A 14407-nucleotide genomic window follows, 5' to 3' on the forward strand; every position below is an offset into this window, starting at 1 on the left:
AGGTAGGACATTGATATGATGTATGTATATGTTTTGAAATACAAAAGTATAAAATACAAAAATTCAATATGCCATTAATTATTTAAACAAGACAACAACTCTCATTATTTTCTTTGATAATATAACCAAATTATGGAACTTTATTCTTAATACTAGGTCTCAAAATTAGTTGTACAATACCTTTTTTTTTATAATCTTTTTATTTTGCTTCTGATTTTCCCTGTTATGCATTGTTTGGTTTAGAAAGAAAAAATAAACAGAAAACAATAGAGAGATATAAAAAATACTCTCTTCCTCTCACAATTTTTTCAAACACTCTTCTATAATATTCAACTTATTTGCAAAAACAAAAACTATATCAAAATAATTGATTAATTTTCTAAAAGATATTAATTACTATATTCAGACTCAAATTTAAGCAAAAATATGTCACACGTTTGATGTACTAAAATATATAGGCAAATCATAATCAACTTCACCATCTTTAATTTAATCATTCTAAAAATAATTTTCAAAAATTTAATTGAAATAACTGACATTCTTGATTAAATTATTATTGATGCAGTATTTTTTTCTTTATTTTTTATAAAGGTAAATTATATCTATGTTGTTCTTCAGTTCCGCTAAACTGATAAATGATGATATTATTAAGTTAAATATTTTGTCTCAAGTTCGAACCTATTACCTCACATTTGTATGAATTAATTATAATAGTATTTACCATACCTTTTAATTTAAATATTTTTTTCCTATGTCTCTTATTACATGATGTAAAAAAATTAAGAAATATTTAAAAAAAATAGTTTTATAATAAATTTGTTCAAAAAGTATTTTATTTTAATCATTAATTTTTTACACTAGGAATCATTAAGGAAAAAAAATCTTATAATTAGGCACGGATGAGTATTATTACACCAATACTTAGTCGAATAAAAATAAATTGATTATTGATAGAGGGAAGCAGCCATTTTCTTGTCTTGATTTAGTGAGAAATTTGATTGAAAAGATACATTAAAAATCTAATGCTTATGCTATCACCGGACACTACCATTAGTATGTCTCTACAGATCAATCACTCCCTTTTACCTAAATTAATTAAGAAGCAATTAACTCCACATAATCTTTTCGTTGAAAGTTCAAAGTATAGAAGCAAATGTAAACAATATCTGCATATAAGTCAACTTTATGTCACCTTTAAGAACGGATACAACTTGTTGCCATCCTATTTCACACAGTAGTATCCGAACTTTGAAACATGTGGACTGTGGTTTGGTGCAAGAAAAGTTTATACTAGTATAATTCCTGGAAAAATATATCAAGGCCGTTTACTTTCATACTATTTTATTTCTGTTATCGTAAATTTGAGTTAAGTTTACTTACGAGGACAATGATATAACTTTTAGAAATACTCAAAATGTCAAAAAATAAAAGTTACTATTCTTATAAATATATTTTTATTAATTAGTGTTATATTTTTTTCTCTATAATATTTGTTTATTTCAAGAGTCTAAAATCAAGTTAAGATGAGCACACCATTATAAATTATGAGTTTTGTTATTTTAAATTTGTTAATAATGAATGTGTTAGAAATCCAAAATATAATTAACATTTGTCCTTATACTATTTGTATTGAAAATTTATAAAATAAATAATTATCTTAAAAATATTAATGATAATATATATATATATATATATATATATATATATATATATATATATATGCGTGTGAAAAAACAATAAACTTAAGATATATACAATGGAAGAAATACAATATTATGGCATTTCCTTTATATATATTTTCTTCAAAAAACACTTCATTCACATATTTAATTTACTAGATAGAGTTCATCATAAACATATGTCTTGGACTCTTTTTATTTTACTATTATATCACACATATTAAAAAATATAATAATTATAAAAATAAAAGAAATTATTTTATTAAATTATTTATTTTAAATATTAATAAACTTTTATTATTATTAATGTAAAATATAATAACACTTTATAATTTATATAAATAGTAATATTCAAAGAATAGGATAAAAAATTAAAATTACATTAAAAATTATAAATATCAATTATTTTAAATTGATTTTTTTTATTAAGATAACATTTATTATAAGATAGAATGAATAATATATATTACCGTTGCCTCTCAAATCAATTATTTCTTATTCTTTACGAATAATTTATGTTTAATAAGTGGGTTTGGTAGACATACCGACAAGAGAAGGTTCTTTTCAGACGAAATGGAGTACATGTACGATGTATGTGTATGATTGGACTTTTATTTATTTTTTTCCCTAATATTAAATATTATTAAAAATTTATAAAACTATGAGATCTCCATTTTCAATATAAAATATAGCATTTAATTTAATAATATTTGATTTAATAATAACAATATTTTATCAATCTTTAAAAATTAAATTTTTTGATTTTACTGTTTTTGAATTTTTTATTATAGTTGAGTAAAACAAAATATTTTATTGTAGCAATTAGTTGATCTACTATTGAACTTTTTATTTATTTTTATTTGTGCATCCGAATATATTGTAAATAGTTCAACAAAGAAAGCATACCAACACCGAAAATTAGATTTTGTACTCTTAGAATTAAATTTATATTTCTTATTTATAATTTTTATTTTTTAAATTACTAAAATATCTTTAAATGAATTATAAAAATTAAAACAAATTCAAATTTCTTAATCATACCTCCACATTTCCAAATATCTGATAAAATAATTTTTTTCTATGAACGTCTTTAATAGGAAATTTCATTTTTTTAAATTTTCAATAATTATATTTGAATGTTGAAAATTTTAAAAATAAAATTTTTGGAAGTTATTTTTAATTGAAAATTTGTAGTTAATTTCAATTAAAAATTTTATATTTAAAATATTTTATACTAAAAAATAACTATCAAAAATTTTAAATTTCTAGTTGAATGATCGATATGTCTCAATTAAGAAGACTTTAATTTTATATTTTATATTTTATAAATGATGATATTAGAGTGTTGTAAATGATTAATTTCAGGAACTCAGTTTATCTGAAGTTGTAGATTTACTTATCCACTTAAGACCTCACTAGGGTTTATTTAACAAATTATTTCAAGAGTCAAATTTCTTTAAAAAATTAATTATAAAAAAATCTAAGATAAAAAATTTACATAATAAAAATTTCAAATTTTAAAATTTTCAATAGTATAAAATTAACTACAAAAAATTTCACAATTTAATTTTTTTTGAAAAGTTATAACTCCTGATATTTTTGTTAGTAAAATTTTCAATACATAATTTATACTATTAAAAAAATTTGAAACACAAATTACACAAGTACAATTTTGAATCAATTTTTTTTTACCTTTGAATAAATAAAATAAAATGCTAAAATCGAGTGTATGTAGGTATGGAAGGATCCAATTTTGACGAACACGTGTCAAGAGAAAGAGAACAAATTTCGGGAAAAGTGAAATCAAAAGGATACTCGAAATAGGCAAGTGGTGGCCGAGCCAGCCAATAACATTGCTAAAGATGTTAAAAAGAGTGACTTGTTTCATCCTTTCATCTATTTGCACTCACATTGAGGATTAGATTCAGATCCCTATGTTTGTACTCCCAATAAGATCTTTTTGGGAGCTTCCGAAATTCCTGCTTTAACTTCTTTTTTTTATTTTTTTATTTATAATTAAATTAAAATAATGTTCAATAAATTAATTGATAATTTATAGCTAATAATTTTAAAGTTAACTTAAATATTTGAGAAAACTATTGTTTAAATATATAAAATAACATAAAATGATGTTTTTAGTTAAAAATAAATTTTATTAACTAATATATATATATATATATATATATTATTTTAAAGGTAATAATTTAATTTAATTTAAAACTTATCTATCAATCTAATATAATTTTAATTTATTTATCTATTTTAAATTAAAATAAATAAATAAATTATTAACTTCAGAAAACTAACTATTTTAAAATTTTATTTTTTTATGAATAATTTACAATTATAATAAATAAGTTATTTATTGATCTGATATATTTATTTTTTATTTTTTTAGTTAGTTGTTTATATTAAATTAAAATAAGTAAATTATTTGAAATTATTTACTATAAAATATTATTCTATTTGGTCCCAAATTATAAGAGAAAATAATGAAAAATATCAAATTGATGTATTAATTAATTGTTTTAACTTTTTAATTATTTTTACAAATATATCTTTATTAAAAACTGTTAGACATCAAAATACTCATTAATAATATTAAAAAGATAAACTTCTTAAACAAAGGTATAAAAATAATTTTAAAAATAAATACACTTTAAAAAGTGGTAATTTTTCTTATATATAGAATCAAATAATTATTATCTAAAATTATTCTTATATATAAGACTGGAAGTAATATGTATTAAAACTATTTAAAATTTAAAAATATATATATTATTTATAAATACATTATTTTCTTAAATTATTTTTAGTTTTTAAAATTATTTATTTTAAATTATAACGAATATATTATAAAAAGGTAAAAGAATAATTTTAGTTACATTAATAACAATAAAATAGGAAGAAAAAAATAAAAAAACTATAAGTTATAAATTGATAAGATACTTGAATTAGCTGATAAAGAAATGTTGTGAGCTCATAAATAACCGTTACCTAACTCGATTTTTGGGTCTTACCAAATAGACCTAGAAAAAATCATAGAAATTGTATTTTCAATTTCTCAAAAATTTAAAAATGGTACTTCTCAATGCACAATTTTATTTTCTATTTTCTTATATTGACTCTTAAAACACTTATTAGTAAGAGTATTTGTAAATTTATTACACTCTGTTATCACAACTAACTAATTCTACGATGGTTAAGAAATGTAATTAACTTTCTATATTTAATTAATACAAAAAATAAGGCAAAACTATTAAATTGTCTATTTTTAATATTAAATATTTATTTTAAAAAAAATATCAAATATTTAATTATTCACATAAAATTATTTTGAATTAAATAAAAAGTATATCAATAGTAATTACAATAAATAATACACAAGTATTTACTATTTTGTTTATAATATGATCAAGATTTGAATTTTTGTTTTCTTCTTATAATAGTTATCAAAGAAGTGTAATTATTTCCTCCTATCTCAATTATAAGTAACAAACATCAATATTTTTGCAAGATAAACAATAACACAAATACATTTTAGTTTTAAATATATAAAATTTTAATTACGTTCACGATTTTTAATTTTTTTTTCACAATATCCTTCATTAAATAATAATTTGATTTTTAAATACTACTTTTAGTTGAAACAACAACACACGGGGATTTTTTTTTTATTTTTTTATCTTGAAGGGTATTTTTGTAAATGTTGGATGATTTTTATTAAATTAAAGCAATATTGAGTTTAATTGATTCTTTTAATATGTCTGAAGTTGGTTAAATTTGTTTATGCCACCTTCAGTTCCTATTTATAAACTCATTCGTCTTTTTATATTTATTAAGAAGAAAAAAAATATAGTGATCAATTTAATGTGTTGGGATGTTCATAAAATAGTTTTTATACACGAATATATATATAATTTAACTCTTAGTCTTTCAAATTAAATTATCAATATTAATAAAAAGTATGCTTATGAGAAGATAATAAATGTATCTTGTAATTTGAAATAAACTTATATCTAAGGTCAATTTTTCATAACATACTTTTAATTAGAGAGACACATGAACTCTATTTCCATAACGTACAAATGCATAATTTTACCATGACATACTAGTTAAAAAATTGAATGTATATTTGAATTTGCAGAAATATTGACAAAATCAAAGTGATTCTACATGGTTTATCAGCCTTTAAATGAAAAAAGAGTTTAACACATTTATGACGATAGCGTGATTTTGTTGATGAAACTATTAAAAGTAACCTTTCATTTCATTGAAATGGCGCACAAAGAGCTGATCCATCAAACAGAGCCCACCTAATTCTCGTGGCGAGAAACTCGTCTAGGATTTGAGTGTTATAATGCGAGCAACATCCGAATAACACTATAGAAGCATATATATCTGCATATCAAAGGTACAAATAAAGTTTAATCTAATTTTATAACTATAGCATTGTGCAATGAGATATTTGGGTTGTCCCCGATGAAAGGAGGAACAGTGCTACCTGGATTGTTGGGAAGGGTAAAGTTGTAAACACATTACAAATTTATTAATACTAACTAAATCAATCTTGCGTAAAAAATAACTAAATCAATTAACCTTTCAATTAAGCCGTATGTATTAAGGACGCTGATATTATAATGTATGGACATGCTACATATAACTTTGACTTCCTTAGGTTTTATTTATAAGCCAAATTTTATTGTTTAAAAACAATTATTAAAATATTCTTTATTATAATAATTATAACATTAAATTTATATTGAAACTATGGATTCATCTTAGAAAACAAAAGAATAAATAATTAAAGGGTACTTTTAGAATAACGATATTAATATATTAAATTTGATTACTTTTGTTTATATTTGAAATTAAAAAGTTGCGATGTTTTTTTGCTTATTATTAGGTCAGAGGAGTAATAATTAGGAATTTAATGATTCAAAATTAATTACGCTTTCAGGTCTCATATATAATTGATTGTTTAAATCTTTATAAAAAAACTGATTATCTTGAATATAATAAAAATTTGACTATCGTTTTTTTTTTCTTTCCTATCTTAAACATTTTACTATCTTTACTCTATTTCTAGCTAACGTTTTTTTAAAAGAAAATTTCTATTTAATATTGTTATTACAAAAGTACTAATGAATTAAATTTAGACTGGCCTTTAATTTTTTTAGATGAATATCATTGATGTAAGAAAAGAATATAGGATGACTCGGGAAATTTAATTAAACTTATATTATTTTAAGAATATTAATTGCACTGACCATTTTTCTTAAAAAGTGTGCAATAATTTTTTATTGATAATATTGATGGTCTTGTGAATAATATGAATAATTAAATTTCCTACTTTCCTAAAAAACTGAATAATTAAGTAATTTTTTTTAATTAAACTATTTCTCATTTTTCTTAATTTATTTATATAAAACTAGTAAGAGATTCATGCATCCCTACAAATTCAATTTTTTAGTTCAAACATATCTTTTAAATAAAAAAAATTAGTTGAATATAATATGAACAATTATTTTAAATAGTAGATTTAATTAGATAATTATATAAGTGTTTGGAGCATCCGTAGTGGCTACAAGGGAAATATTCAATATTAATTTTATAAAATATATGATATTTAATAGAATTGATTAATTTATGTTTCAAAACTGAATATTTCATTGGTTCCATATTAATTGTCATATTTTATAATTTTATACAGATTGAAAAAATATATAATGATAAATAAAATTAATAGAATCGCTATTTTACTAAATTATTCTTATTATTAGTCAAAATATTTTCTTTTTGATCGTAAATATAAAGTAGAGAACAATAATTTAAGAGTGATGCTCATAAAATAAATTTAAAGATAGTGTTAAAAACAAAATTAAAAATATATTAAAAACGTTAAGTTAGACTATTTTTATGCAACTGTAATAATTTTTATGAGATAGATGATAAGGTCCCACTTATAATATGAGATTATTTAAAAAACCCAAAAATTTGATGCGTCTTATAATGTTAAATTTCAATAATATTAATTTCTTTTAGCATACTATAAATATTTATTATTTAAAAAACGCAATTAATTCTATGAAGAGGAAATCATCAAAAGCCTCCCTGAATTTGAATAAAATCAATTGAATTGCTCCATCTGTGAAATGTCTTCAGCGACACTATGTGTTGAAAGAGCAATTTGTCATCATTATCTTCTTCTTCTGTATTCCAAATCCAAAAATATGAGAAATCTGAAAAACAATTTATTTAAGATTGAGGAGCTAATTATCGGAATATGAATTTAAATTTTATTAAATTGGCATAAAACACAATATACAAGTAGATCATGTCTGACATGTTACAGCAGTCAATAAAACCCAAGTATTGTTGGGAGAAACTCCAAAGTTCAAAGGATCACATTTAAACTGCAAGATAGTATCCCTGGGATGGAAAAAACCAGTGAGTTTCACCAAAGCATTTATGACCACCGCAAATTGAACAATTCCACGACCCCGTGCTTCCAAAATACTATTACCAATCTCACTTTTGACATACTCATCAACAACATCCAAATGAACTGGGAGCCTTGTCTCACTCCTTGTTGGTTGGTAAAAAGGTGCAATGCGAAATGCAGTTATAATATCATCATTTTTATTATTACCATAATATACACCAGCCAAAACGTCGTCGTATGTCACGTCAAGTTTTTTGTTAGGATTTGAAACTATCACTGTCATGTCCCATTTAGCGTTTAGGTAGGTGCCGGTGAAATTCAGCGAGACAGTGGCCGAGTCGACTCGGAACTCAGGAATACGAGGCTTGAGAACGATATACGCGATCATGAAAATCGCGCCGAGGATGGTTACAATGGCGGTGATAGCTGAGAGGAAGCAGCAGGATAGGTAGGAATATGCGGCTGGTGGTTGCTGATAGTATGTTGATTGATAAGAAGTGGGCGGTGGCGGAGGATATAAGTCGCCGCCGGAGTAACTGGGAGGTGGTGGATTATGTGGTGGAGGGTAAGAGGCATTGTCCTTGTTGTCGTAGGATGTTGCCATGAACAAAAGAATTAATGTGAAACTGTGTGATGCAAGGTAGTATTGGTAATAAGGAATAAATAGATTAATAGATATTTAGGAGACGTAATATCCAAAGGATAAAGATTAGAACGCGTCTTCTATATAAATGCGTACCTTAATCAGGAACAAAAAAGTAAAAAGGAGAAAATAGAAAAACGTTTTACTTTTTAAAAATTATTTATTAATAAATTTCAAAAAATTGTTTTTAAAAAGAAAATTGTAAAAAAATTTATTTCATAATTCTAATTTTTAAATCAGTTTTTGACTAGAGAGTTAAAAAAATTGAAAAATTAAAAGAAAAATACTATTTGTCTGTTTTATTTTTTTAGTTTTAAAAAGTATAATATTAAAAATAGTTTTACAAAACAGTTTTTAAAAATAAATAATTCAAATCAATTTTTTAATTTTAAAATATTAAAATAGAATTTTTTAAATGTGAAACGAACAAAGCTTAAATTTTTACTCTATACATTTTTATTTTCTAAAGGGCATTTATTTAACTTTTAGTTCACACGGTGTTTTTTTTATTGATATTAAGTAAATACATTTGTATATTATTTAAAAAATTTAATAATTTTTTTTAATATAAACATGTTAAATATGTTATAATATAATATATAAATATATTGTCATAAATTCGAACATAGTGTATGAATTTTTTTACCGGATTAAATGATTAATTGTGTTTGAAATTTATTGATCATTGATGGTGATTCATTTTGATTGCTTAAGAACGAAGACGTAAACACGTTTATTTGTTATGAATGTATATCTCGCTACTTCTTAGGATGAGGAGCCAATTCTCGGAATATGACACATCAATTTAAAATTTATTAAATCTTAAAAAATGAAACAAAATGAACAATCAGTACATGATCATGCATGGACCAGTATCTTGCTCCGTGTTGGTTGGTACATAGGTACAAGGCGACTGGAAGTTATAAGACTAAGGTCATTTTTGTCATTTCCGTAAAATACGCCCGCGTAAATACCACGGAGCAATAAATAAAACTGGAAGATATAAATGATTCGAAAATCAATGTGCTCAATAAATAAATTAGTCTAACAATTTTTATGATTTTCCTCTTTCGAGAGGGGAAATTGTGCAACCAAAATACACATATTTTATTTTAGACTTAATATATGTGGTCATTAACTTAATTTGAAGTGATAATTTAATTTTTTTTTATTATTTTTTTTGTTAGTATTTTATTTAATTTTAAGTAGTAATTTTATAATTTGTCTTAAAATATTAATAATATTAATCTTTTTTTAATGGAAACTCAGAAAATTTATTAAAAATTTTAAATAAAATTAATTATTATCTTCAACACAATACAAATTTCATCAAATTCACAACTCAAATATTCAAATAAACTCATATTTTCATTCTTTATTTGATGTTGTTGGATATAGAAATATATGTTTATTTGAATATTTAAGTTTTGAATTTGATCAATATATATCAATTTTATTGAAATTGGTAATGAATTTTATGTATTTTGTTTGAAGATTTTGATGAATTTTCTTAGTTTATGTAAAAAATGATAACATTGTTGAGTTGTTAAGACAAAAATTATTAAATTGTTACTTAAAATTAAATAAAAGACCATATCGAGAAGAAGAAAAAAAAGATAAATAACTGAATTGTTACTTGAAATTAAATTAAAGAAACCTAAAAGGTATTATGCCTTTATTTTATTTATTTTATATAGAAATTATAAATATTTATTAAGAAAATATTTTAGAAAAAACAAATTTAATAGGACAGTGATTTGAAAATTTGAAACTAATTCAACCAGGTTTTTATCTTTTGGTATTAGAAAATAGGAATAAAGTAAATCAATATAACCGAGTTATTGAAATTGTAAAAGTCTACCAATTCAATCATTCAAATTTAAAAATATATAACAATTTAGTTATTTAAATGTCAGAACATCATACATTTTATTTTCTATACCAAAATATTTATTCAATTATAATATATCCATCAAATAAAAAACAATGAAAAACTTATATATTGTGTGAATTAGTATGAAGTCTCTGCCAAATACGGTTAAAAGTTTGAATAACGTTTTTAGATAAATAAAAATATAAATTAAAATAAATATAATACAATTTTGAGTCAATGTAACATTTTTATATGTTTCTTCTCCTTCAATGTACTCTTGAAATTGAACGTGATTTCTCCATCAACATATAAACTGTGTTTTCAAAAAAGAATAAAAAAAAAATCATCACATCAATTAAATTATTTAAAAATTTCAGCCAGAATCAACTAAATTGATAACGGTAATAGAGATGTTTTATAATCTGTAACCTTTCATAATCTGATAACTCTTGCAAAAGAGTTTTAATAATTTTTTGGTGATTAATATCAACAATTGAATTTCAAGAATTAGTGTATGGTCTAATGCATCCCGATATGAAAATGTAAATAATTAATTTAGATTTTTTTTGTCACTTATTGAATTAGGTCACAGGTAAATTGTGAGAGACTAAATTGGACTCTTACTAAAAAAAACATAAAATATGAATTAATTCCAGAGTGAGAAAGTTTATGATGTGGTTCTTAGTTGGCTACTATTATAAATTGTTACATACAACGAGCTAGCGACATAAACGCACAGAAATTGTTCTAAACGAAGAGATGAAACAGAGAGATGAAGAGAAGGAAAAAACGATAAAAATTGGATGCAACGAAGAGACAGAAGAAACGACAACGAGGATGCAACGAGCGAGTGAACAACAACGACAGAAATTGGATGCAACAAGCGAGCGAGCGACAGAGGAAGAAACGAAGAGAATGAAGAAACGACATAAATTGCTCTCGGTGAAAAAGAAGATGGAGAAGCATTCAAGAAAGAGAGAAAGGATTTTTTGAGGAATAGAAAGATAACTTTCAAAATGACTAAATTGTCTCTTAAGCATGTATACATATATAATATATGTGTTTGTATTTGTGTCTAAACATGTGTTTAAATAACATTTCTCTTTAGTTATATATGAGTATTAATAGAATTTGGTTGTTTAGTAATGTAGTGTATACATGTATGTTGAAACATTTTTCAATTCAATAAATATATTTTTACTCTAATTCTACATTAACCAGGAACAAAAAAGTTAAAAGGAGCAAAGATCAAACAACTTTTTTTTATAAGAAATGTTTTTAAAAGGGTTAATTAATTTTAACTCTATAAATTTTTGTTTTCTAAAGAATATTTATTTCACTTTTAGTTCACGCGATATTTTTCTTAGCCATTGCTACTAAGTAAATACATGTGTATTTTTTAAAAAAATTAATGATTTTTTATAAGTATGTTAAAGATGTTATAATCTAATGGTATAAATATATTGTCATGAATTGGAGACATCGATTTTTTTATCGGATAAAACGATTAATTGTCTTAGAAATTTATTGATCCTTTATGGTGATTCATTTTGATTGCTTAAGAACTAACATGTAGACATATTTATTTGCTAGGGGTGTATATTTCGCTTCTTTATTGAGACGTCAATATAGGGGCAGAAATTGAAATGGTATAATTTAAGGTAATGTTATTGTTGCTCTTTGTAGTGATCTTTATGATCATTAATTAGTCTTTCTATAAAAAAAGCATAATTCAAACAATTTTTTTCGATTTATTCAAATCTTGAATCACACAAACATTTATCAATTACGCACCTCCCAGATGATAAAAAGAAACCAAGTGCCTTGAACGGAATTCTACTTGGAGGGGCGGGGTTACAAAATTATTTCAAATTGATTATTGTTTATGATATAAATTATATTATGGAGCTATTATCTCTTTTCTTTTTTGGTTGGAGAAATAAGTGAGTTGACATGTCAAGAGGTTTTACATAATGAATGCATTTTTTTTCTTCAATTTATGGTTATGGTTAATTAATTATATTGTCGAAATGTGGATAAAAATAGTTTCATTTGGTAGAATTGTCGATTAAGAAACATGCGATTTTTAATTTAGAAATTTTGTAAGTTGTATATTCGATGCTCTTCAACCAATTATGTTTCAGACCCTTTATTTTTTATGAGACCAGCACCAATAATTACTTTAACAAAACATCATAGTAAACATCATAGCTAGGTTTGAACTTTGAAGATAAATATCGTTAAATTTAATTACACTAAAAAATCTAAACAAAAATAAAAGAAAAAAGGCAATGGTCTCTTACACTATAAAGCAATTTTACACATTCAATGAAAGATTATTATATCTCTATATCATATAATTAGTTTCAAAATAACCATAAAAAAAATGAAATAATATAATAAACTTATGAATTTTTAGGATAAAATCTAGATCTTTTATGACTGCGTTTTACATTATGATAATGCGACAAAAAAGGGGGTTTCCACTATAAAACTCAGATCCTGTTTTTGAATTCCTAAAAGAAAAGTTTTGTTTTCAACATTCAAACAAGAAAAAGAAAATGAAGAATGGATAAAGGCATGATAACATTTAATTTAATTTAATTTGATTTTCACATATAAAGTTGGCAAATGACGGGATTACCCCCAGTATCCAACGTGCCTGTGCCAGTGTTAGTTTGGAACACAACCTTTAACCCCTCACAAACAGCGAGTATGACTGCATTTCTCGTGGACAACGAGGTAGACTTAAACGCAGTCATAGAAGATACCCTCACACCAAACATAACGGAACCTGTTTGTCTTTCATTAGCAATTTTATCCAAATCCCACTTTTGAAACGACACGCCGTATGCACCGTTAGACGACGAGGTTTTCACATCCATTTGTTTTTGTTCATGTTTTTCCAACTCAAAATCGGGTACATAACTCAATGCTAATTCGTCGTTTTCGTGCACAACATCAACCTTAAAATCTGAAAAATAACCTCTCAACCTGTCATTGGGATTTTGAACCGTGATACTAATGTTCCAATCACCGGTTAAAATTGGAGTGGTGTTGAAATTGGTTACCGATAAAGATGTAACTTTGTAAACAGGTAATTGAGGATGTAATATTAGAGCCATGATAATGGAGGATAGAAAAAAACAGGTAAATATTAAACATGAACACATTATGAATCCTCGAAAGAAACCTCTACCTCCGTTAGCGGCGTTATAGTTTGGAGGAACGTTATAGTATGGTGCGGGACCAGGATAGTTATTGTATCCTTGAGGGTATGGGGCATAGCCATGTGGCGGTGGTGGGTAAGGATGATAGGGTGGTGGTTGTGGGCCGTGACTGGGGTAACCGGTTCCCGGTGGGTAATACATCATGTGAGGTGCGGCCACTGGTGGTGGTTGTGGCGGTGGAGATGAGTCATTATTTGATGAGGGTTGGTGATCGGAGGTTGATGATTCTTTTGGAGGGGATTTTCCATGGTTTGAAGAATCCATCATGGTTTTTCTTGGTTCTCCCTCCCAATCAGAACGGAGAGAGAAAGAGAGAAGCAATTACTTTCTTCTCTATTTTTATTTTTTATATATTTTGTGAATGAATGAATGACACAAAAATAGATTGACAGGAATGCGGGGATATCGTTTGGTCTTTTGTTTCTTTTTTTTTATTATTTTTGTTTCTAATTGATGTAGTAGTAATAAATAAATAAATAAATAAAACAATGATTTTATTGAATTATTCTTTTTCAAATACTCTCTACCGTTCATTAT

At 24.3% G+C, this 14407-nt stretch overlaps 2 protein-coding genes across 2 annotated transcripts; both read right to left on the minus strand.

Moving 5' to 3' along the window:
- Positions 1 to 8014: 8014 nt before the first annotated feature.
- Positions 8015 to 8728, minus strand: LOC101515208 (uncharacterized protein At1g08160-like). Its single transcript, XM_004494859.1, has one exon. It carries the CDS (start codon positions 8726 to 8728, stop codon positions 8015 to 8017), a length of 714 nt encoding a protein of 237 aa, XP_004494916.1.
- A 4344-nt stretch (positions 8729 to 13072) lies between these two features.
- LOC101501676 (uncharacterized) lies at positions 13073 to 14223 on the minus strand. Its single transcript, XM_004494189.4, has one exon. It carries the CDS (start codon positions 14135 to 14137, stop codon positions 13253 to 13255), a length of 885 nt encoding a protein of 294 aa, XP_004494246.1. The 5' UTR covers positions 14138 to 14223; the 3' UTR covers positions 13073 to 13252.
- Positions 14224 to 14407: the final 184 nt, after the last annotated feature.

The sequence above is a fragment of the Cicer arietinum genome, chromosome 3, assembly GCF_000331145.2.
Source record: "Cicer arietinum cultivar CDC Frontier isolate Library 1 chromosome 3, Cicar.CDCFrontier_v2.0, whole genome shotgun sequence".
Taxonomy (NCBI): Eukaryota; Viridiplantae; Streptophyta; class Magnoliopsida; order Fabales; family Fabaceae; genus Cicer; species Cicer arietinum.

Coding starts and splice junctions, on each gene's coding strand:
- LOC101515208 (XM_004494859.1), bottom strand. CDS start 8,728: ATGGCAACATCCTACGACAACAAGGACAATGCCTCTTACCCTCCACCA.
- LOC101501676 (XM_004494189.4), bottom strand. CDS start 14,137: ATGATGGATTCTTCAAACCATGGAAAATCCCCTCCAAAAGAATCATCA.